This window comes from Mastacembelus armatus, chromosome 7 (assembly GCF_900324485.2).
Source record: "Mastacembelus armatus chromosome 7, fMasArm1.2, whole genome shotgun sequence".
NCBI lineage: Eukaryota > Metazoa > Chordata > Actinopteri > Synbranchiformes > Mastacembelidae > Mastacembelus > Mastacembelus armatus.
Window position 1 is genome coordinate 7,889,351 of NC_046639.1, and position 24,483 is coordinate 7,913,833.

The 24,483-nt window shown below is 39.5% G+C and overlaps 2 protein-coding genes across 3 annotated transcripts; both read left to right on the plus strand.

The window, feature by feature from the left end:
* The first annotated feature begins 578 nt into the window (after positions 1–578).
* On the plus strand, positions 579–12,149 carry sypb (synaptophysin b). Its single transcript, XM_026331625.1, has 7 exons — positions 579–596; positions 1,888–1,953; positions 7,887–8,011; positions 8,337–8,535; positions 8,648–8,839; positions 8,933–9,245; positions 12,030–12,149. The coding sequence occupies exons 1-6, from the start codon at positions 579–581 to the stop codon at positions 9,212–9,214; spliced, it is 882 nt and encodes a 293-aa protein (XP_026187410.1). The 3' UTR covers positions 9,215–9,245; positions 12,030–12,149.
* A 2,813-nt stretch (positions 12,150–14,962) lies between these two features.
* plp2b (proteolipid protein 2b) lies at positions 14,963–22,865 on the plus strand. Of its 2 annotated transcripts, XM_026333571.2 has the most exons (6): positions 14,963–15,103; positions 15,274–15,386; positions 20,077–20,232; positions 20,337–20,435; positions 22,011–22,107; positions 22,219–22,865. In XM_026333571.2, the coding sequence occupies exons 2-6, from the start codon at positions 15,288–15,290 to the stop codon at positions 22,230–22,232; spliced, it is 465 nt and encodes a 154-aa protein (XP_026189356.1). In that variant the 5' UTR covers positions 14,963–15,103; positions 15,274–15,287; the 3' UTR covers positions 22,233–22,865. The 2 variants fall into 2 exon arrangements, with proteins under 2 accessions (XP_026189356.1, XP_026189355.1); XM_026333570.1 differs by lacking the exon at positions 14,963–15,103 and having other exon boundaries at positions 15,132–15,386.
* The last annotated feature ends 1,618 nt before the right edge of the window (positions 22,866–24,483 follow it).

Consider the following 24,483-nt stretch of genomic DNA (forward strand, 5'->3'; position numbering starts at 1 on the left):
CGCTTTTCCTTTTAGATAAAAGGAATCATGCAAAACAATATCTTTTCGTTGTTACAATAAACAGTGTATGTTGTATGTTATTTGCATGGAGGAGCTCTCTGAATTTTATGTGCAGAATAAGGTTTACCTGCAGGGTTATCTAAAAAAGAAAAGTGCTTCTGAACCAGTTTTTGTTGATGCCAGATTATGTTGTTACCTGCTAATGACTAGCAGCAGTTTACAATCCCTCATCGACCTTTTCATTTCCGCTCTACATCACTCCTTCTGTCTGCTAAAGCGTAAACAGTCTCCATGCCGCTTCTCTCTTCATTATAAGCCCCGAGGCAATCTCAGCTCCCTTAGAATAAAGCAGCGCTCTGATTGGACAGACGCCTCCTTTTCGTTTTTACTCCACGTCCGTTAATTTATATGACGTCATGACGTTTCATTGCAGCGTCTCGCCCAGCACAGACACTCGTCCAGCTCGTGACGCAGCCTAGCTCTTCCTCCTGGGCGTCTTCCTCCCCTGGGCTGTTCCGGATGAGACGCCTCCCTCCCTCCTCCCCTCTGATCCTCTTATCAGCGAGTAAGCGGCCAAGATGGATGTTGTTAACCAGGTAAGGCTTTGATGAGGAAAAAAATCATATATTTCACTACAGTTTCGTTCGGTATGTTATGTTTATTTGTATCCTTCATTTTCATTTACCGTGCGCTTTAATGATGGTATGTTTTTTTGTTATACTCCAACGACCTTTATGTTTTTAACGCAGCGCTTTCGATCTATTGGAGTCGAAATAGCATCTATGCATGTATGTAGTAATTGCATTGGTGTGAAGGCACAGCAATTTTCCACTACTGATGCTGCAGCCGATATGATGAAGCGGCCGCCGACAGTCCAAAGATGTGTAGGATGTCCAGAGACTGCTGCAGCAATGGCATTTATCAGAGGGAGGAGAGGATGTAACTTCTTATCTCCAGAGATTCAGCTAATTGATTTAGAATGCTCACGTCTCAATCAGCCTGCTGTTCCTAAGACAACAAACGGGAATCTGATTTATTTCCAAGGGCCTCTGTGTTTTCGGGATAGCCGCAGTAGGCCCCGGCACAGAGGAGGACGCTCTCCTGCATATCTAAAGCTCATATCCCATGTAGCTGTGTGGTTTGTGACAGATCCAACACTTTCCTGGGAAATGAGCGGATACGTGTCCGTCAGACCTCTGTGCGCAACAATTCTGTCAGCTCATGCGTCATTTGTTTAATATGGATGTTTGGCATCCGTAGCGCTGGCTTGCTGGAGAAACAATGAGCGTCAGGGTGAAAGTAGCATCACACAGTCTGAGAGAAACCCGTCACTGCGGCCTTATTCCTGTGCGGCCATTTATTGAATGCACGCAGGGACAACACCACATTCTTTGCGATTGTCGCATTCACCTGCGCACAAATGCGGTCAGCTTCAGCGAGTTTTACCTCACAAACCAACACTAGGCGCTGCGAAGTGTGTGTGTGTGTGTGTGGTGGGGGGGGAGACCAGAGAAAACAGTTAATCAGCTTTGTCTGATTGTAATGCTGGCAGGAGGTCTCCCTCTCTGCTTGTCTCTCTCACACACATCATTTGAAATCCATCTCAGAATAACTACACTGCAGTTATTCAGCTTCTCACAGGCTACAAACAGGCCAGTTGACTCACTTTGTTTACTGGCAGAGATTTTCTATAAAACACCTGCAGTTTTTCCAGCAGCCGACCAGGCCTGTGGGCTGTGAGGCTGAGATAATTAGGTTTATGTTTTAATCATCATCATCATATCATCATCTAGTCAGGTCTGCTGAGAGAGGATGATTTCACACAGAGAGCTCACTATGAAAATGTTTTAAACTCCAGTGCTGATTCTCACTGTTGTGTTTTCACAGCTGGTGGCCCAAGGCCAGTTCACGGTAATCAAACAACCTTTGGGATTTATAAAAGTTCTACAGTGGGTAAGTCCTCTGTTTTATATTGTTACTGATGACTCCAGCAAATAGCACTAATGCATGTTTATTTGGCATTTTAATAAAAAAGAAAGACAAAATAAAAACCTGCTAGAACCTAACCTAGAAGTAGTATTTTAAATAAAGGTGAGTATTGCAATAAATAATATGGTATGCCCTCTACTAACACACAGAGGTCATACAGCTGCATGTAGCTTAATAATTCATATGACTATATAGATGAAACAGTTCACAGTTGAACCCTCTGTTCATTCCCCCCCCCCCCCCCCCCCCCCCCCCCCAGAAACATGAACTCCTCCTCAGATTGCATAATTACCCCCCTACTTGCATTCAAATGATGGCTGAGGTTAATACTGAGGAGTCTCTTGTATCCTGATGGTTTTTATGATGATAGTGCCCCAGCAGGCCTGAGCCGGAGACACCAGCAGGATGTATTACATCACAGCTGTAGTAACACTGTGTCAGTCCACCAAGGACTATAATAACTGTCAAATTGTTCTCAGGGAACAAGGTCTCTGCACACTAGTTCAGGTCTTATTACCTCTGTTTGATGTGCAGAGACTCTTCCACCAAATGATGGAGCCAGCATAGTTGTAATAATAATAATGAGTTTATCTATGAACAGAGAAGCATAAATAGATGCACTGAATGGCTCTATTTAGCTCAATGATGGCAACATTCATTTTAAAGAGAAATAATATTTTTATTATTTATGTTTATTTTAGGGGGAATATCATAAAACAGAGCCAGACAGATAATCAAAAATCTATTTAGTGTTGCAACAATTAGTTGATGAGTCAATTATGGCGAACACTAATATTTTAATTTATTAAGCCACTTTTCAATGATAAATGCCAAACAAACAGCTACCCAGCTGTGACTGTTTACTGTTTTTTGTCCTATTCAGTCATGAATATGTCTGAAGTTGTCATCTGGCAATGACTCTATAGGACTGATGGGCAGTTTTCAATTCAGACATAATCATATTATGTGTTACATGCTGTATGTCCTCCATCAACAGCAACAGCACGCTCAGACTCCTGGGTCAACAGTGGTGTCTCTGTATTACAGTTTTATTTTCTCTACAGCTGGGTGGTGACAGCAGTGGTACTAATTACCCATTTAGGCCCTGCAGCAAGCAATGGCCTCTTATGCATGTCTTTTGTTATGTTATGTTATGTTATGTTATGTTATGTTATGTTATGTTATGTTATGTTATGTTATGTTATGTTATGTTATGTTATGTTATGTTACATAATGATCAAAAGCATTTCTAGAGCTGCAGTCATCATGCCGTTGTTTAAGTGAGTGGCAAAAAATGTTTTCAATTATTCAAGGAAAAATGCTGAAATGTTTTTTGTTCTCAAACATGAGGATTAGGAGCTTTTCTTTATTGTTTATGATAAAGTGAATACCTTTGGGTTTTGGACTGAAGATAACATGCCTATATGATGAAGTCTTGAACTGACATTATATTCAGACAATTTATGGATGCAAGAATGAATAATGAAAATAATCAATAGATGTATCAATAATGAATTAATCCTGAGTTGCATCCATATTCAATTAGCTATATGTTTATTGTAATTGATCATTAAATATATGCATACACTGTAATTCAGTATACACTTGGGGTAGATGAGAGGGAAATTCTAGAGGGAGATACCCCCAATGTGCACAGATCCTATAATTATTAGCTACACTCCTGCTCTTCAGCCTGAGAACATACCACAGCCCAGACGACAGTGTGCGTGCCAGAGCAGCTCTGACAGAGTCCCACACTGTAATGGGCTCTGCAGATATGCCAGAGAACCGTCAGAGGCATGAGTGCACTGCATGACTCTGTAGTCCTTCCCTGGAGCTATGTGAGTGTGCCAGCACCTCACTGCCTCCATGGGTCACAGCAAGCCAGCCACCAATCAGCAGCCCCGCTCAGGAGGCCAGTGCTCATGAATCATCTGTCAGAGAGCCTGCGTGCCTCAGCGTCAGACTGGAGGAGGAGCTGCTGCTCTTTCTGGATTAATATGGCCATGCATCACCAGCAGCACAGTGGTTTTAGGATGGGAGAGGGGAGCCACTCCTCAAAACTATTATCCATCTTCTGAAGAAGGATTCAATGTCTCTGTGTATAGAAACAAATCTTTTTGTACAGCCAGTATGTGCAGATATGGTTCTATTTGAACACCGGCAGCTATGTGCTGGCAGTAGTCATGTTGCATCAGACTAGTCCTGTGTGTGGGTTGAGGATGTGAGATTTTGCTATCGGTTTTCTACATTTGAGGATGATAATTACACTTATTTGCAAAAGCTTTTGAGCTTTTGGGTTTTTTTTTCTTAATGTTTCTATTCAAACTGTACCCTGTATGTATGTGACTCATGTAGCTTTGCTCACCTCCCCACACCACCCACTCTTTCTGTCTCAGGGGAATAGTGCTGACAAAGCCTAGATTTGATGGATGTTGGAAGACATTGAGTTCCCAAATACAGCTGATGTAGAGCTCGAGCACAGTGTATACAAACAGCCCGCTGCCTCTGCCACTACAGGATCATACTGCATTGAAACTTGTGCTCTCTGACTCACTCCCAGCAAACATACGAAGGCTGTTTGTGAGAACTTGCAGTGAGAGTTTTATTCAGTTTGGCGTAGTCCCTAATGCATAATAAAGGCTGTTGATTTTGTTGTAGCTCAGGGGGGTTTTGCTGTTCAGACAGTCGCTCTGTTGTTACCCCAGGGTCTCCACTGAAGGCCTACATAGCTTGTGTTTATTTCAGTGCTTTTAGCTATATATCATGCATTGATAATATATACACTATATAGAGTATGTGTTTATTATATAAAATATCATAGCCTTGGCAGTCACTTGCAGATATGAGTGGTTTCTGCAATATTTAACAACTCTGTTGTTTTTGCACATTTTGTTTAAGATGCTCATTGTATAATATTTCTTGTGTTTTTACAAATGTTTGATCACAGTCTAGGATGTGCTAGCCCTGCTCCAGGACAACATCTAATATTGTCACATAAAATTGTGAAATTTGAACGTACTGAATATCATCTCAAAATCCTGTTTAGAGAAACTGTAGATAACATAAAGTTGTTATTAGACTATTGCAGATGCAATCAACAAGCAAGTATAGCACAGAAATACCAAATATAAATACTGGTAATTTGGAAACAGTCACAGTTACACAGGAGAGCACTGGCAGTTACAGTATGTATCTTGAGCATTAAAACAGAAATCCTTATCTAAAACTGTGTATTTTATGTGTTTATGTGAAAGCATTATAGGCTAGTATACCATTGTGGGGGTTTTGTGACTCTCAAACGTCAGTATAACTATTTGTCTCAAATATCCGTCAGGCTGTGATATTGGTCATTGGTACTTTTTTCATACATTAATCAGTTTTTACAAAAAAGGACAGATGGTGTGAGAAAATCAGTATTGGAGAGACTGTTTGTGTCTCAGTATGTAGGAATTCGTATCTTCTCAGCACAGAAGACCTGACAACCATCCAGCATACCAGGAGGGGTAGAAACCAGCTTCTGCCTCCTCACTGTGTGGTGCTGCCAATAGTGTTACCATGGCACCAAACACTCAAAGTGCCACCATTTCTTTTCTCAGCCTGGCTGTCCCTCTCTTCCTCCTCCATCACTCCTCTTTCCACTCATCTATCACCATAAATGTACAGCTTTTAATTGTGTGACAGGCACTCCCATTAAGATTCTGTATCCCAGCTATTGGGTTTGAACCCCTCTATGGGAGTGGCTCTGAGGATGACTGTGCTGGCTGGTCTTTGGTTCAGGCTAAAATATCTCAAGAACTATGAGAGGGATTGGTACTTTTGCATTGTTACCAGGCAATGAATTTGGCAATAACTAATGGTAATCCTTTCTCTACTGCCACCACAAGGCTCACATTTGCAGTTTTCAGTGAAATGTCTGAAAAACTATTGAATAAGTTGCTGTGAAAGTTGACACACACATTCATGTTTCCTCAAAATGAACTGTAATAATCTTGGGGTTCCCCAGATGTTTCTTCTAGCCCTATCCTGCAGTTATCTTTGTAATCTGTGGTCGGTTTCAACTCTTTGGTTTACTGCAAAATACCTGCTAAGTTTTTGGCAATCCCAGTCTCAGTACTAACTAGGAAAAGTTAACATACACTAAGCTTAGATGGTGAACATGGTAAATAATGTACCCACTAAACATTAAGCTGTATGGATCATCACTGGGACCATGATATGTGCTATGGCTCAAAAAAAGAAAGCTACATTTTCACCTGGAAGTAAAACTATTCAAGAACATGCCCAGGGTTTCAATTACTTTTAACTGTTGCTGCAAAATATCTCAGAAGAAGAAAACAGCAAGGCCAAAGCATTCGGCTGGGGTACAAATGTTTTTGGTCTCCACACTGATGCATCTCATGAAATCTTAATTATTTCGTAATGATATGGACACTGGGTGCTTTAAAACCTGTGAACAGCTTCAGTAATGAAAACAGTGCCAAATGGTAGTTATGCAAAATAGAATGTGAAGACCACCACATCTTTTAGGATAAAATACTGTGAAATATCGTGCTGCATTTGTGATATATATACAGCACATGCTGTAGACATTGATTCAGTTCACAGCTGCTGCAGAATTACAGTACATCCTCCTATTCTTTTTTAGTTTTTAGAGGGAATGCAGCATGAAACATAAATAAAATGTTGTTGTCTTTTAAGTTAAGACTAGAAAAATAATGCAGACATTGTCATGTGTTTTAGAGTGGATTTTAACGGTAGTTACCCTCTAATCAGTAATTCACTCTTTATTTTCTTGAATTTGTAATAACTTGTTTACCAGCTCTCATCCCCTCCTCTCACACACTAATGATGACAGTTTCATCACATCTACAGTTATTTGCATTAATTATTAAAACCTGTTAATTAGTCTTTACCGACAGAAGGGGGAAGGTGATTGAGATGTTGGGAAAGGACACTAAAAAATAAAACAGCCCTGCAGGAGCAGAAAAAGATAAATATAAGTGGTTAAAATGAAGCTTGCTCTAGGCAGCCATTGTGTGTAAATCCAACAAACGAGTGTCCGACTCACATTAGCTGTAAGATTACTTTAAATAGTTTAGTGTGTTGATTCTTGCGGCAGATAGACAGTATTGCAAAACTGTTAAGAAGGAAAGTGTGTACGAACTCACGTGTTGGGGTGTAGCTGAGAATGTGTGTTGTGACTGGCTTTACAGTAGCATGTAGCTGAGGATCTGGTGACAGATGGTACAGCACCTCAGTCAGATTAATAGCTGGATTTTCCATCCAATCGGATCTAGCCTGTAGTGTAGAGAGGGTGTAGTAAAAATAGTTTGACTTGTCTAATCTGCTGTGTGTGAGAGGGACGGTGAGTTTTATCTCCACACGTCTGTTTGTGCCATTTATGTGACTGCAGGCTGGGAAATATACAGTAAATAAGATCGACCTGCGTGCACCTGAAGCAACCATTTCTGATTGAATGCACAGCCACTGTTGTACTGCAAAATAGAAAAAAAACACCACCATCAGCTAAGTGTAATGGTAACCATAGCAACAGGTGCAGGCCTTGCTGTATAAGCCGGTAATAACGCTGCATAGATTTGCACTGTGTGCATTTTTCACCAGTGACTGGCAGAACATGAGTGTACGTAGATAGTGTAGGTGGTGAAACACAGTCTGCAGCTTTCAATGTAAATGCAGTGTGTCACTTGTTTTACACTGTTTGGCTTTATTTACATGGTTACTAGGGTGTATAGAGTTACTGTGATCACACAGTGTGATCTAAAAAAAATCACTTTGTATATTCTTTGTTTTTCACAGTCTGTCTGTGTCACAGATCACTGGATGAGTTGTCAAGTTCTCAATAGGTACTTTCTTCCTTTCTCTGTCTCCTTCAGATCTTTGCAATCTTCGCATTCTCGACATGTGGCAGTTACTCTGGCATGTTCAAGATGAGCGTGGAGTGTAAAAACCGGTCAGAGAGTGACTTAGGCATAGAAGTAGAATTTGAATATCCTTTCAGGTATGTATTCTGTCATCACTGTTATGAATGTTGTAGAAATTACTAAAAAAAATAAGCAGCTCTGGACAAATACAAACTGTAAATACACAATCACATAATCTGAAATAAACACTCGGGGCCTAGTTTTTGTTAGGTAAGCACAGCAGTGTACCCTGTGTTAACTATATAAAAGTGTAAAAATAAAAAAGTGTAAAAAATAAAACAGTCATCTATAAGAGAAACCCTGCATGTCTCAGATGCTTGATGTTTGTTTCATTTACGCTTTCTTTGTCTTTGCATTTCTGACACTTGTTCATTTCTGCCTCTGTCTTGTCTCTTTTCTCAGGCTCCATCAGGTTTACTTTGATGCCCCCACCTGTAAGGGAGGGAATCCCGAACGCCTGTTCCTGGTCGGGGACTACTCCTCCTCAGCTGAGTTCTTCGTCACCATTGGTGTCTTTTCCTTCCTCTACTCTATGGCAGCCCTCTCTGTATACTCTTTCATGCTGGAGAAGTACCGTGAAAACAACAAGGGGGCCCAGATTGTGAGTTTGTTTATCCCTTACACTTTTGTTGCAAGTCCTACATTCATTCTTACAATGAATATTTAGCAGCTGTTGGTGGTAAAAATGATTATTCTGTCTTGGTGATCCCCAGGATTTTGTTGTGACGGCAATATTTGCCTTCATGTGGCTGGTGTCTTCGTGTGCTTGGGCTAAAGGCCTATCAGATGTAAAAACAGCCACTGATCCAGAGAGAGTCATCACTTTCATCTCAGCCTGTGATGAACAAGAGAATCGCTGCCGTGAAGTCTATGACCCCAAAGTCTCTGGGCTCAATACTTCTGTGGTGGGTCTCAGACCAGTGGGACATATAAGAGTTGAGAAGAGTAACAATAAATATTACTACTTGAATAAACACTTGTCTCCCTTTGCTCCGTAGGCTTTTGGCTTCATCAACTTGATCCTGTGGGTAGGAAACCTGTGGTTCGTGTTCAAGGAGACCGGCTGGATGGCTGCCTTCTCTGGAACATACGTCCCATCGCAGGAAAAACAGCCCGCCCCCAGTTCTTTCGACCAGGGAGGATATGGTCAGCAGGACCCCTACTCCGGCTCCCAGGGAGGCTACCAGCCCGACTACGGCCAGCAAGGAGGTTACAACGAAGATGGAGGTTACAGCCAGGGCTATGATCAGCAGCCGACTTCCTACTCTAATCAAATGTGAGCCTGTCCATCCAAATCACAGCTGCAGGATGGTGAGTGCAAACACACACAAAACATATGAACTTGTTAGACTGTTTGCTAACTGAGCAGCAGACTAGCAAATCTGGATGCATTTTACTTTGATTTGAGATGTAAGTACTGTTAAAAACTTTAGTTTGTTGGATCAAAAAAACCTGAGACAACACAAGGTTTTTCAAAAGTGAGAGCAGGTCTGCAGAGTCCAGAATTATTTAACCTGTACTGATTATATTGTTTGCACGACTACAATTGGTAACAGTATCTGTGCTGTCAGCTGCCTGTCCACTGCCAGTGACATTTTCTGTGTTGCTCCTCATCTTTCAGTATTAAAAATATCAAAATGCATTTAATAATATAAAGTAAAATATTTAATAAAAAATGATCTTCAGTTTTCGTTTAGCGTTTATGTGCATTGAAGAGCCATAAAGAGATGCTTTCCTAATGCAAATCCAGTGTAAAAGCTAGGGATCATAAGACTTCACCAGTCTGAATTTGCTAAACCAAGAGGGTCTCTGTCAGTGACAGTCTTATGTGTTTTTATAAGACATTCCCTCTTTTGTGTTACTATCCCTGGAAACACTGTCTGGGGAAATACAGAAAAAGACTTATGTCCTAAAAAGACTTTAAGAGACACTGACTTGATTTGCATACCTCAGACTACTGAGATCCCGTTATTGTCAGCTGAACTTACGATGGATCTAGTTAATATTTCTATGATACTATATCAAAAAACAATGATCAAACAATGTGACAATGTGAGAATTTTCACTCACAATGATGAAACTACAAAGACTTGATTTCAATAATCTGAAATTCCTTTGCATTGTTTAGCTTTCTAGCCTGCAGCTATACTGCTTTGGTTCATCCCCAATTCTGCTGTAGTGTTGCTTCCAGTGACAACAGCCAGCCCGTTTCTGTGAAAATATCACTATAGACCTTGTAAAATACTTAGTAACATAGTTGGTCAAAATAGTGGAACATTTAGCTGCTTAAGAGCTGGACATTTCCCTCAGCAGGTGGTGGAGCCCAAAGCAGGGCTAAAAGTGAATAATGGAGTTAATATCTATAGGTGGCCACACACACAACTCCAAATGAATGGTAATGCTGGCTGTATAAATTGCCAACTGTTTGATAACCTCAGAATCAGCTTTATTGGCCAGGTTTATGCAATTTAACTCTGTGCAACAGACACAGAGTCAAATTAAAATGAAGATAACTTTAAAAAATAATAAAATAAAGCAAAATATAAAAAAAGACTAGAAAAAATATTTTTATATACAATACAATATGTGAACTAGTGCAATAGGAGTGCAAGGATTTAACTATAATAGCAAGTATAATTGTGACAGTACAGATGTGCAAATATGCATGTTACTGCACAGTGGTCATTTCTGCCACTCTATGACATTAGGAGTTCATGAGAGCGACAGCCTAGGGGAGGAAACTGTCTGTGCTGGGTGATTTTGATGTACAATGCTCTGTAGCGCCTACCAGATGGGAGGACTCTGAACAGTTTGTGTCCAGGGTGTGAGGGGTCTGCAGAGATGCTCATTCCACATTCTCTTACCATGGACCAGTACAGGTCTTGGATGGAGGAAAGATAGATCAGCCCTGATTATCCTTTCTGCAGACCAGAACCTATCTGGCATATGTCATGTTTGCAGGGGACCTCTTCATGGCCAGTATGAACGCGATGAACAATCACAGCAACCATTAAACCTTAAAATACTCTATGGGCATGCAAGTATTGTTCTAATATGGACTTGAATAAATGTGAACTTCTCCTTTAAAAACAAACCATATTTCCTTTTTCCTGACGAGCAATCTCTCATTCACAGTCATGCATGGCCAGCCGTGATGGTTCATAGACCCAACATGTTTATGTTCAGTGGCAACAACGAATGGAGTGTGATGTGGTTGCATGACAAGGAGACCTGGTCAGATGGAGTGTAACTTACATATCATCTGACTTGCAAAGCAGTCAGTGGTATATCCCTTTTGCATATATGTTCACTTGCTCTATTTGCATTGAGTGGCGTTAATATTCAGTAACACTACTAAACCACAAGAGAGAAAGCTTTTTTGTGTAGTGTTTTTTTTATATTATTTTTTTGGCAGTTTTGCCTTTATTTTGACAGGACAGTGAAGAGACAGGACGGGCACGTATATGGACGGGCACGCTACCGCTACGCCACCAGCGGCCCCCTTTTGTGTAGTGTTTTAAGGCTATAGAATACTTTGCCTAAATGGCCCCAATAGCACAAGATTTAAAAATATCTAGTTATTCCAGGTATAGTTTTCAAATTGGTTTGTCATTCAGTTTAGCACTATAACCAGTGGGATCCCACATGAATATGGCATAGTCTACCAACATTTTTTCACTTAAATTTTTGTATTTGTGCGTCTTTCTCATTTGTCTGAAGTGAGAGGTGCTCAGTGGTTTCTTGTATTTCCATGCAGCAGAGATATTTTAGACTTTTAATAAAAACCTGATGATCTGTGGTTTACTTTTGTTGCTGGATCACTGACTGTTTGAATGTTTAACTCACTAAATATAAGAATTAAATCTTAAACATTAAGATAAGATTTGTCATAAGTTGACAAACACCTATGGACAAATTACAGTCACCAAGTAACTGAACTGGGGTACCTGGAGAAAACTTATGTAACATGGGGAGAGCACTTAAACCACAACCCTATTGGAAAATTGTTTCGTTTATATATTCAACAAGTAATTCATGTTCTTATGCATTTGCTGCAGGTTTAATATTTTGTCTCTACTTTCTTCCTCTTCCCAGGGGCGACCTTGTGTTTTTGGAGTGTGACGCTTGATCACCATCTGCATTTCCACACTCCTCTGTTTGTCCGTTTGTGTATCTGTGAGTTGACAGGTGGAGGGAGGGAGACATGGAGGGAACAGAAACCGGTGGGGCCTGGGGAAGGGGAACACCACTGGGGAGCAGGATGTGGGGGTAGTGGGGAAAAGGGGGAAGTGGGTCTTTGCTGTAACATGATGTTAATTCTCGTGATGTATTTAACTGTAGAAGACAACAGAGGATTGTCTGTTTGGTTATACGAGAACAACTTGAATACAAATACCAAAACATTCGTTGACGAACATTTAAGAGAAATCTTGTTATGGAGAAGACTTACATTTATGAAAAAAATTGTAGTAATATTTAACTTGGGAGAATGTATTTGTCTGTGCTGTGTAAATATCAACATGCTGATATATATGATTATATGTACACAGTTGAATAATTGTGCACTCCATATTAGTTGTTATACAACAAATGTTGAGCACAGAGTTATTCAATTGCATTTATTTTGGTTCTGTTTAGGAGCTCACATAGTTTAACCTTTGCCCTTTGACTCTCATATGTTATTCATACCACATTAATGTTTATATTTATTCCTCTCACTTAAAATTTTTTATCTCATGATTTTTTATTTAATTGGCATTATGAACAGAGTTTAAGAAACAGGGAGAAGGTTGTGATGGAAGCGTTTAAAGGAAATAAAGGAAGAGAATTACTGATATATATGATAACAGTGGACATTTGGGTTGTTTCAATTTAATGTTTTTAAATATTTTTTCCATCAAATAGGCTCTCACTGTCAAGAGAGGATAACTCTTGTAATACACAATATATTTTAAATCCTGAGGTATAAAATCTAATTGCATAGGGTTAAGAAAATTAGTGAGCATGGTAGCATCTCATATTTGCTGTGTTGTTTCAGAAACTGCTGTAGTGTGAAGTCAGTATGAAAATTGTGAATCGGGGCAGTAAACTACAATTTTAGCAGTGTGTGTTTCTTTGGGTTTATGTAACGGGGTCAAACTAATTTTATCATTGAACCTCATCCTGTTTTCACTCGCCTTTTATGTCCAGAAAGTTGTAACACAGAATTATATAGTTTTCTAACAGGTGTTTCTATCCCACTGTAATCAGTGACGTACATACTCACATTAACATGAATTGTAGGTAATGAGAATAAAGTATATTACAATTTAAAGACCTTGGTTATGGCAAACACGTACAGTATGTCTTCAAATATACTCTCCTGCATCCCCAAACCTTTATCTCTTTCTGGAGGCAAGTGAATTTACTGCATGCATCTTATTCCTTATATCTTCAAGCATCCCAAAACATATTTGAGAGGCTGAGGCTTAAAGCTGCAGGAAAGTGTTAGTCTACACAGTAATACAGTAGTATGTTTGATCCAACATAGTGGTTACTGCACAGCACTTACAGCAGCTCTGCTATATTCCACTTAATGCACAAAACAAGTGCTGCAATAATTACTTCTTTCTAGATATAAACACACCTGTGCTACTGCCAATCCTCTGTTTTTGGAGATATGAGGCTGTGCTTGCCAAACGGAAAGAGATTTGTCTTGATTGGTTTGTTTTGCTTGTAGTCCTCAACAGAATGAGTTGTCCATCTCCAGTGTATTGATCCATTGCACAGCCTTGGATTCAGTCATTTTTTAAAAATCAGGGTTCTTTGAATCAGGCAGTGTAGGAGTACCTGGCTTTCTCTCTTCCTCTAGTCCCCCCCACCTCTGTTTTTCTCTCTATCTCTTTCTGTCTTTCACTGTAGCTCTTATAAATATGCTGAAATGAAATATACTCTGTTGTTAATGGTGAATGATGTCTTGTGATACTCTCTACGCCTTTGGATAGTGCTGTGTTTCTTGTGTAAGATGTATTCATATTAGTATTTATGATAATGACAAGTCAGAGAAAAAAAAATATCCAAGACTCTCCAGAATTCTGCTGTATTCTTATTATATGGGATCCATGTTAAACAAAATGAAATAAACTTGAAATTATTCTGTTGAAGTTTAAAACGAGTGCTTGGCTCATAGCACTTGTCTTTCTTGTTTGCTTGACTGAATTGCGTTTTGAAAGTGTAAATGATCAGTTTTATGAATAAGTTGTGACAGAAAAGTACGTTGAAAGTAAACACAACACATCAAAACATGCTATATAATCTGTGGCTTAACCCAGGGTCTGTGGCTTTAGCTTTTCACTTAATCCGTATATTATAGGATTTTAAAAAATACAAAGCCTGTCTTAGTTTTTTAAACTCTATGAACTTCACTGACATTGCGGTCAAGTATGTGCAAGTTATTTTTGCTGCAAAACAGCGTGTATATCATGAAGCTGCAGATATTGACGTTGTGGTTTGTTTATGATGCAGTATGCTTTGCTTTATGATATATCCTTATCCTTATAATTATCAACAATTTATATGACTATTGACAGAAGTAGCTGGTTTAGGAACGCAATAACTTCAAAAGAACATTGTGAATCTTGCAAATGGATCGAGCAGCTCTTCTTAAATGAAACCTCTTAAATCAACTAAATCATCAGGTCTCCTGGCAAAAAACATTTTGTTTAATGTAAAGCAAAAAGTCTATTTTTAATGAATAGTCAGTGTTTTTAGGCTAAATATTAACTGGAAATGGGCTTTAAAACGTCAGGACAAGCTACAAAAGTATTGTAAGCTGAAAATAATAATAAACACACAAGCACATTCAAAAACTATCATGGGCTTATTGCCTATAATTCTTTTAGCCATAAGCAACTGTCATAATCCATGTATGTAAAACTGAGTAAAGTAATTTGCTAACCTGCTCACCCCTATATGGATATTGTCTTGCCCCATTATAGTATTACTGTGCAGCAGGTCTTGCAGAGTAGTGTGATTTTCGAGGAGAACTTGAAGGCAGCTCTGTGGGCAGCAGCCGCCCAGGGAATAGTGGAGGCCAACGCCCCACCGTCGACTCCTCAGGGGCGCCCTTATTCTCAGACAGAAGGTGGAGTGTGTGCAGGGCTACTGTGGACGTGCTTCAGCTTAACCAGGTTGTTTCACCAAGACTTTTTTTTATCAAAAAATAAGCAAACAAAAAAAAAAAACAACTTCTGACTAGCCTTAGCTTTAGCGGTAGTTGCGCTCAAGACAGAGGGGGTAAAGTATCTTTTCCGTGTGTTCACGTGTGTTGGTTAAGACTCCAGTACTCTGTCACTGACAGTGCAAGAAGTTATAATGGCTGATACAACCGCGTCCAGCCCCGGGGCCAGCTGCCTGGAGAAGCTGAAAAACTACGTGAAGACCATGAAAGGCGTCATCCTCGCTGCAGAAATAGTAAGTTCACTGACCTGAGGACGAACATGTAACTTATAGCGGCGGTCACTGTGCGGCTGCTATGATTTGGCTACAGCTGCTTACAAGGTGCATGTCATATGTTGCATGTGAAGTGTGCATAAGTAACGTTAGTCTGTTGTTATTGATTTTTTTTTTTTTGACGCGTATATCTAAGGTTTTGTGCTAACGCGTCATTTTAAATTTCTATCAAAAAACTCTTTTGTCGCACTTTTTGAAGGCAGTCAGGGCAGCAGGGAATGAAAGGTATGCGATCTGGAGGCTGAGGGAGCGTGAACTGAGGTTAAAGGTTTCCACCTGTCACTTGGACTCGACTGTTTTCTCATTCGGCACCAAAGAGCCAAATGCTGAGGGTTAATGGCAGATCAGAGGACTAACTTGGCCCAGTGACCAAGGAGCTGTTCCACCACCACCACAAATGCATACCATTTGCAGAGGCAGACCACTAGCCCAAATGTAGTGAAGAGAAAATGCAACGTATATCACAAATGTAGTAATATAAGGTGATTTGTTTCCACATAATGTCACCACATATCAGGCTCTCTCAATTGCAGGAGCATATTCACATACTAATGTGGAAATATTAAATCCGGTGACACACCATTATAATAATGAGTGTGGCAACATACAACAACTTCCTGTCCGGGAAGATCTTTATTTATACTGCCCTTGACTGCCATTTTCACATGATTGCCTTTGTTTGCATTTCACAGTGGTGTGTTCACTTAACACACAAACCACTTTGACCTTAGATTATTTACATAGGTTCTGCATTTTTACTGATGGAAAGTTAGTTGGTGACAATGATGAGGTAATTCCATTTCCACAGATTTCAACTTCTCTTCCACTACATTTCTAAGGTGAACATTATACTTTTTCCACAAATATTATATGATACATTTATATAAAATTATGCAGTTATAAATTAAACCACCACACGATACATTAAATAGTCACACCGACAATATGGAAGTCAAACGCCCAGAAAGTAACCCACCACTCCCACCCTTTCCTTAGCTGTTACACTCCACCCAGGCGTTCACCTACATCATTGTGGTGTTCCATGTCTCAGCTATTGCAGGAATTGGGAACTTGCTAGCCTGTGAGTCAGCCATCTTCAGGCAGCTGTTACTAGCTTCAAGGCTTGGTGTCAGAGGAGCAGTGGTCCAGGATCGCATTTACGTATCGATTAACAGCCATGTACTCGCACCCCCTAACTCTGGCCTTCTAAGGCCGAGGCTCACCCCAAACCACTGACAGCACCTCCACACATTAGATATGTTTTGGAGCATATTTGAGCTAAAAGATATGTACATAGCTTTGTGTAGCTTTAAAATTCACTTCATCTTGACCAACTACAACTTCTAACATACATAGTAACACATTGATATTAAAGATTTAATGGTATAATAAACCCCCTTCCTTTCACACAAAGAGAGTTGGGAGAGGCTCCAGCAGATTCCAGTGACCCTAAATAGGAATAAGCGGGTATAATAATGGATGGATGGATGGATGGTTAGTATAATAAACCGTTCTGCGCAATAAATACTTTTACTTTAAATACATTTTATTGCAAACATTACATATTTAAACAAACTGTTGAATGCAGTACTCATGATTTAATGTTTTTTTTGTGCTATGTATTGGGGGCTTTTAGTAAATGATTGAAATACTTCTTCCACCAGTGTTTATATTAAAAGTTTTTATTAGCTTCTCAGTGGAGTATTATCACATACCTCCCAGTAGCCTACAAAGTGCTTAAAATGTTATTGTACTATCGTGGTGTTACTTTCCCTCTTTCTTAATGTGATCAAAATAGTTTATCACTAATTTTAAAAAAGCTCTTCTCTCATTACTCAAGGAGCTCATTATAAAGCAGGCTCAGATGTTGGTGGTCAGTGATCCACCCACTATAAAGTTTTTTTTCTTTTCCAGAGGTAATGGAAATTCCATCCTGTGTGTGAAGTTTGGGTCCTGGAACAAAGAACGTGTGTATTGCTTAGCATGCATCTCTGGTGTGCCAGGCGAGGGTAGCCTCATGCTTTAGTGAGCTTGGTAGTTGTTTCCTGGCTTACTCACGACTTTGATTGGAGCCTGATTATCTTTAAAAGGAAGTCATCTGTGATTGTGAATGTCTGAAATAGTTCACAGTGCAGGATTAGTGCAGTGGGAGTGAAACAGAAGACAAGCACACTGCACAGCGTGTACAGTGAAATAAGGTAGTTAACTGCAGCAGGCAGTATTAGTGAGGTTCATATCTTCCAGCTGGTAAACCAAAAGTCTGAAGGACTGAATGTCCTATTTTTGCAGACTTTAATGTGTATAGTGTCAGCAAGTTTTAACAGCAAGGTGCCTGTGCCTTGCCAAAAGTTTGATTTTTATATTGTATCTATCAAGGATACCGACATACTTAAACTTGTTTGAAACGGGTTATGAGCACACACCCACACAGTGCAAAGTTTGTAATGTGACACAAATCAGCCAATAGGGATAAGGCAGCATGAGTCATACATTGACCTGACGTTATCCCTTGTTGCTAATATTACGGATATGAAGTGGCCACGTTGCCTTAGCACTGGAAACCACAGTATTTTGTTTGGTTTTGACGTTACAGGAAATTGTTAAACATTTTGTGGAGAATGCCAGTTGTGTAATAGAGAGAAAGAAAGAAGAGTGACGAAATGAAACTGAGCTTTCATTTTCCCTTGCATTCATATGTTATACACTTAAGTAAGCCACAGCAAGTGCTAAATTAGCACCAAAATGTAAGTGACTGCCCTAGCAACAGTTGCTGTTTGGTGTGTCTGTACCATGGACTAGCTCTTGGCTCTCATGTTGCTGCTGCTGCCTATAATTAGCCAGTGGTTTACAGCAGTTTCCCTCCAGTCAGTTTAAAAGAGCAGCTCATCCTACTGAGGGGAATAGATCCCAGCTCAGATCTTTTAAAGCTGACCCATGCAGACAGATCCGCTGTGTTGGAAACATAAAGATGTCAACATCTCTGAGCCTTTCTTGTTCTCAGGAACTCTTGTGTAGTGGGTGTTTCTCTGTGTGACGGCCTCCTCTGTCACTGCAGCCGGCTCTGGCCTGAATAGAGCCACCTTTGTGTGGGACCTCGGCCTTGGCTGCCCTGCTACTCTACAGAGGCAGCTTGTGCCAGTCTCGAGAAGATGTGAATTACTGAGACACATTTGTGTAACAGTTGTGGGTGAGGGGTGGGGAAGCAGCAGTGACAGATGTAGGGCTGGTGTTGAGTATGTTACATCACACGCATATTTCGTCATATTTTAATAAATATGTTATCTGTGACTAAAGTTTAGAAGATCGAAAATCAAAAGGATCTTTTTGGCAATTTTCATGCCGGTGGTGAAATGCATGGTGGCACATTCTTGAATCTTTGCCATATGGCACCTGGCACAAAAGAATAGAAAGATAAAGGGTAAAAATTTGAACATACCGAAGATATGTACAAAAATATTACTACTCATAAGTATTTAAGCATGTAATTGTGCATATCATCTTGATGTGTAGGCAGATTGTGCAGTTCTGTCTGTCACAGTTGTAAAGCAAAGTATGCAATGAAATATAGCCTGATACTGAATTTTTGAGGAGAAAATATCCTCATACAGCTCTGATGACAATATAATGGCCAGTAGGTAGTTTTTTACATTAACAAACAAAGCATCTTGATAAAGTCCCCATAGATTAGTTTTTTTTAAAGATTAGGACACATACAATATATTACATTTTTAAAATCCATGCAGGTTTTTGGTACTTATTAGCCTGCATATAGGCTGATTCTGATATATCTGCACTACACTAATGTTGGTAGATATATCAAATTTTAACAACCTTGGAACAACTTTGTGCATTTGCAAATATGCAAATGTACAGGGCAAAGCACAATAATTAAAGAATCTGTATTTATCTTCTAGAAATGATAATTAAAAGACAATCAAACGAGTGCAATTTAGTGTCTTTAAGACAGCTATGTTATTAGACTTAAAAAGGCTTTATAACCTTAAACACTTTGGAAGTTTCCACTCCTCACAGCTGTTACATGTCTGTGTGAAAGCATCCACCCACACAGTTTGACAGCAGCAACAATAACGATATTGGAAAAAAAGTGGCTGATACTGTTCTGTAGGCTGGCTAAATTTATGACTTCTCCATGCTGGCAGCATTTCAGTGGACTGGACTGAAAAGAATGTACACTGACTTTTTTTTTCCTCATATGGAAAAATATGATTTAATGGACCAAACTCTCTGTAAATCTGAGATGAAAGAAGGGTTTGACACACTGGCTCTTTTATTTGACAGCGTCCATCACAATCCATCCAGTTGTCTCGCTCAAATAGTATCTTTGTGTATATAATGTTTTTCTTCTTGAACTGTGAAGAGGCTAAATGAAACAAATGTTGACTTTGTTGGGGTGATTTACTATCTGACTGGCCTTGGCTGCTGAGTGGACACATATCTTTTTGTTACTGAACAGTCATAGGAGTGGTTGCCTCTCAGGTGAATTGCAGCTGACCTGCATGCTGTTTTAAACAGGCTGTTGCGAAGTGTTGTGCAGAGGAGAAATTTAGACAATATGTGTGTTATAATTTTTATTTAGGGTTATTCCCTCTCTGTTTTTTTTCTGACCTCCTCTTTCCCTTATCACTTTTAGCTCATCAGTTTTATCATCCTCATCTGCTATGCTGCGTCTCAGTATGGAGGCTACTCTGCTGTGGCCATCTGTGAGATGGTCTTCGCCATGATCTTCTTCGGCATCTTCATGATGGAGCTGGATAAGCAGATCCAAGTGGTCAACTGGGTCTGGAGTGTAAGTACACTACATGTGTTACTGGAATGAAACCATACACACACACCCACACACCAGTGCATAGTTACACAATGTTTTATCTTTTCCTTCCCTCTTATGTGCAGGATCTTTTCCGTGCTGCTATTGGTGCTGCCCTTTACATCATCACTTCTCTAATCTGTGTCATTGGAGGATCCGGGGACGGCGCTCGAATCGCAGGCGGGGTCTGTTAAACTGCCATTACTAAGACTGAGTGCTCAACTCAATACTGAAACTGTTCCTAAACATGCTAATTATTTGTTTGTTTTGACAACCATTAACCGTTATCTTTAAATCACTGGTGGTATAAATGTGAAACGCCTGTGGTTGTGGTGGTGGTGGTGGTTATCATTTTTTGCATGTCTTATGGTACACACACCCAAACATTCAGTGAAGGGACTCATCTTGCTTCCTTCCTGTTTAAATCCTGTGTAGACCACGGGACTTCTACCACTGTTAGCCAGAAATTTGTTTGTTTTTCATAATGTCACCATGTTTGTCATAATGGGTCCTCTGTTCAAGCACGTCAGAGGTTGTCATGACAGTTTTCATGTTTGACATATTTGATTTTATTGTAGCCACAACAGGATGTGTGTGTAGTTGCACCTTGAAGACGTGTCACACAGCAGAAAAGCAGAATCCTATAAGAACATATAGGAAACCAGTGGCACAGCCCTAATTATAGTATTACTGCAATACAAGTCTTCAAACCACATCACTGGAAATAAAGAAGACATGCCGTGATCTGCACATCTAAACCTGCAAAATATACACAAGACACCACAACTGATAGAGAGGGAAAGACAGACAGAGCAGTAGGTCCACTGGTTGTGAGAGCAGCAGGGAGGTGTGGAGATGGGGATCAGACAGTTGATATCTCACCACAAGACTGAGGCAGAATGTTTGCAGTGTCTCGAAAAGCTTTGTGTTTAAAAAGCCCTTGAGTCGTCTTTATTTTCATATACAAATGTTTTAATTTTGCTTTCTAGCTACCCAAACCTTCTTGATTACTAGGCTCCAGACCTCTGACCCTATTTGGAAATTTCTTAATTGTTAATCCTTTCATCAGTTTATTTTTATTTTCTTATCTAGGTTGCGTTCCCTTTAGACATCCTGATGGAGTAAATTTAACAGCAAAATATCATAAGAGTGAAGTTGCATTCTGTAGTGATTTTAAAATTAAATGTCAACTTCATGTTCATCAAAAGAACCACAACTTCACACAATGTACAGTGGAATCAGTGACATTAAATATTTATTTGCTGTCAACTTTCTAAATAGAGTTGTTTGTGTAGTGTCCTCAGTCATTCTGCCACTAGTAAGATTAAAGTTAAATTTAAATCTCTTCACTAGTGAAATCTTTTTGGTTTATGTAAATCCATTTGTTCTTTTGTTTATAAATGCATAATGTGCATGGCCCTTAATGCATCACATACCCACCTGAATGAACGACTCAAATTTCCCCAGCTGGATTTTGTACATTTTTTAAAGTGGAATAATTTTGCAATCAGCACACATCATCTGAGATGACTTGTGTAACCTGTATCCTCTCATTCAACATGACAACAACCTGGGGCTAAAAACGTCTCAGTGTCAGCAGGAAAGCACTTCTGGGGTTTTTAGTGTCTGAGAGTCTATATTTGGCTTTGTGCTGAAAGATTTATCTTCACTGCATCATGATGTTTTAGTGCAATGCCATTTAATTCAACTCAGAGGTGTGATTATTAAAGTGATTTTAATCCTGGATTGTTCCTTCTTAGGTGTTCGGTTTGATTGCTGGCTTGTTGTTTGCCTATGACACCTACACCATCTTCCTGCAAATCAAGAGCACCAGGCAGCACGTGGGAGCTCCTACAGGTGAGAGCAACACATATTTTCATGAAACTCTCAAACACCTGCACAATATGACAATAATGTACCTTATTTCATGTGAGGAATGGCTCTTTTTCTCTAACCTTCTTTATACAGATGACAGAGTTTAACCTCTCCAAGACACATGTACCTCTGTCAAGAAAGGAGCTGAAGAACCAAACGAGGACACTTGAGGTTAATAGAAGAGTGGAGCAGAGAGGACAACAGTAAAATGGACAGGTCCCAGTTTTAATCACTGCCACTGTATGGTGTGAACAGATGAGAGAATTGTTTTAGGGCCACGCCTGAGACGAGGGTGACATAGCCAAAGTGAGTGGTACTGTACATCTGTGCGTGCGTGTCAGACAATGCCATCTACCACACGAGGAATTACTTTCATAAACGTTGACTCCAACCTCAGTGCACCACTGATTTAAAAAGGGAAAACTGTAAATAAGAGGCAATGTTAAACTTTGGTTGATGTCAGCAGGCAACTTGTCTAATACACACGTCTACTGTTAATGGACTGCTGTAGTAAATATTTGGACATACGGAGTAACTGACATAAGTGGGTGCGTTACAAATGATTTAACATTATTATTATGGTCTTCTTGAGTCAGGTTTTGGTATTTTCAGTGAGCATACTCAGCGTTATTTAAACATTGCTCTTGTTACAGTGCCTCAATGTCTCATCCAAATTAACCAGTTTCTTCACCAGTCTTCACCTTTTATTGCTGTATAAACATTTGAAGTGGCCTATTGTCCTTGATCATCAATTTATTTGGCTTTTTTAGAAACTAATAACATTTTAGTCTGCATCATTAGTAGTTGCTAACATCCCTTAACCATCAAGTTTTAATTTGAATTACAGTGTCATCCATCTGGTTTTACCTATTGCCTACTTTGATTTTTGCTCAGGTTTTTTTTTTTTTTTTTTACATTTGTAACACATTTTTGGTTCATAAATTTTAAGTACATGTTCTCTTATAGGCAGATGAAAAGTCTGCTTCAAAAGGAAACTTGCAATTATTGAATTTTAGCAATTTTTAAAAATTCAGTTTTAAGAAGTTATGTAATTGTTTCCTTAACCCTTTATTGGTTAGTTGTTGAAGTAAAATATTGCCTTATTTTTTTTCTAACATGCTTTACAAGTGTCTGCAATTTGTAATTAAAAAAAAAGAATCAAGGCAGCCATGCTTTTGGAAATAAAAGCCATTATTACTACCAAGAAAATCTGTTTTTTGTAGCTTGCATCCTACAACTAAGCTTTCTACACAATCCTGATGATGATGACAACTTTATTTGACCACAGTGGTTGCTAAATGTAGTTGGGCTCTACCGTGTCTTCTATGAGATTGCCACTAGAGGGAAGCAGACTGTTATTCATCTGAAATGCATTGTTGGGTTCCTGTTCTAATACTAGTTGGCAAGCAACTGCTGTAGTTAACAGTGCCAAAATATCTACATAATCGAGTTGCGGTGGTTTAGTTTTTTTCTGTCTCTCATCAGACTATGGGTATACAGATAATACCAGGAACGCCTATGTTTTTTACACAACCCATGCAAGGATAGTGAGTGATCAGGTGCAGCGTGCATCTGTGATCTCTAATCTCCACAGACAATTATCTGTAGCAGTGGTACATGCTGGGCCCCTCCTTTCATTTTGATATTACAATGCATCTATGAAATCCTTTTCTTCTTTGTTTTCCTCTGTGGAGCTACTGCCTTTAAAATGCAATAGCCCTTACATTACCCATGTCATTTTAAAGACCTGCAGTGAACTGATAATCCTTGGTTTGGAGTTATCTGGAGTTATCAAACTAATTTTCCATGATGCTTTATCAGTCTGAGAGTGATAACTTCCCCCAAACATGTGTCTTGCACTTATTCATACCTTCTACTTAGAATATTAATTTTGAAATACTTAAGTTAAATGTGCAGTGGCCCAGTTATCCCTCTGAATATTTCCCAGTGTAGTGATTTGAACCAGACCTTGCACAGGGATAAATAAAGACTAAATATGGTAGGCTTGAAATGCGTAGGTGGAATTTATAAACCTTTTAAAGAGAGTATGTGCAGTGCTGAACTTCCCTCCCGTCCTGTACTAGTTAAAGGCCAAGCATTGGGATAGTTTGCTGACTGTGGGAAAGTATGGACAGGAGAGATAAAGTTGGAGTTTTATCAAGTTAGATAAATACTATCAGGATAACAAGCCACTGCACCTTCAATATAAAAGTGGAGGACAGTATGAATGTGAATCAGAAGAGTTTCCCACTTTGTATATTGGCCACTAAGAAGATGTTGTGTGTACTTAGTTAAAACAAATTTCTTAATTTGGCTTTTATTTAGCATCTGCTGAAGAGGTTACTAAGACAGGGGTTC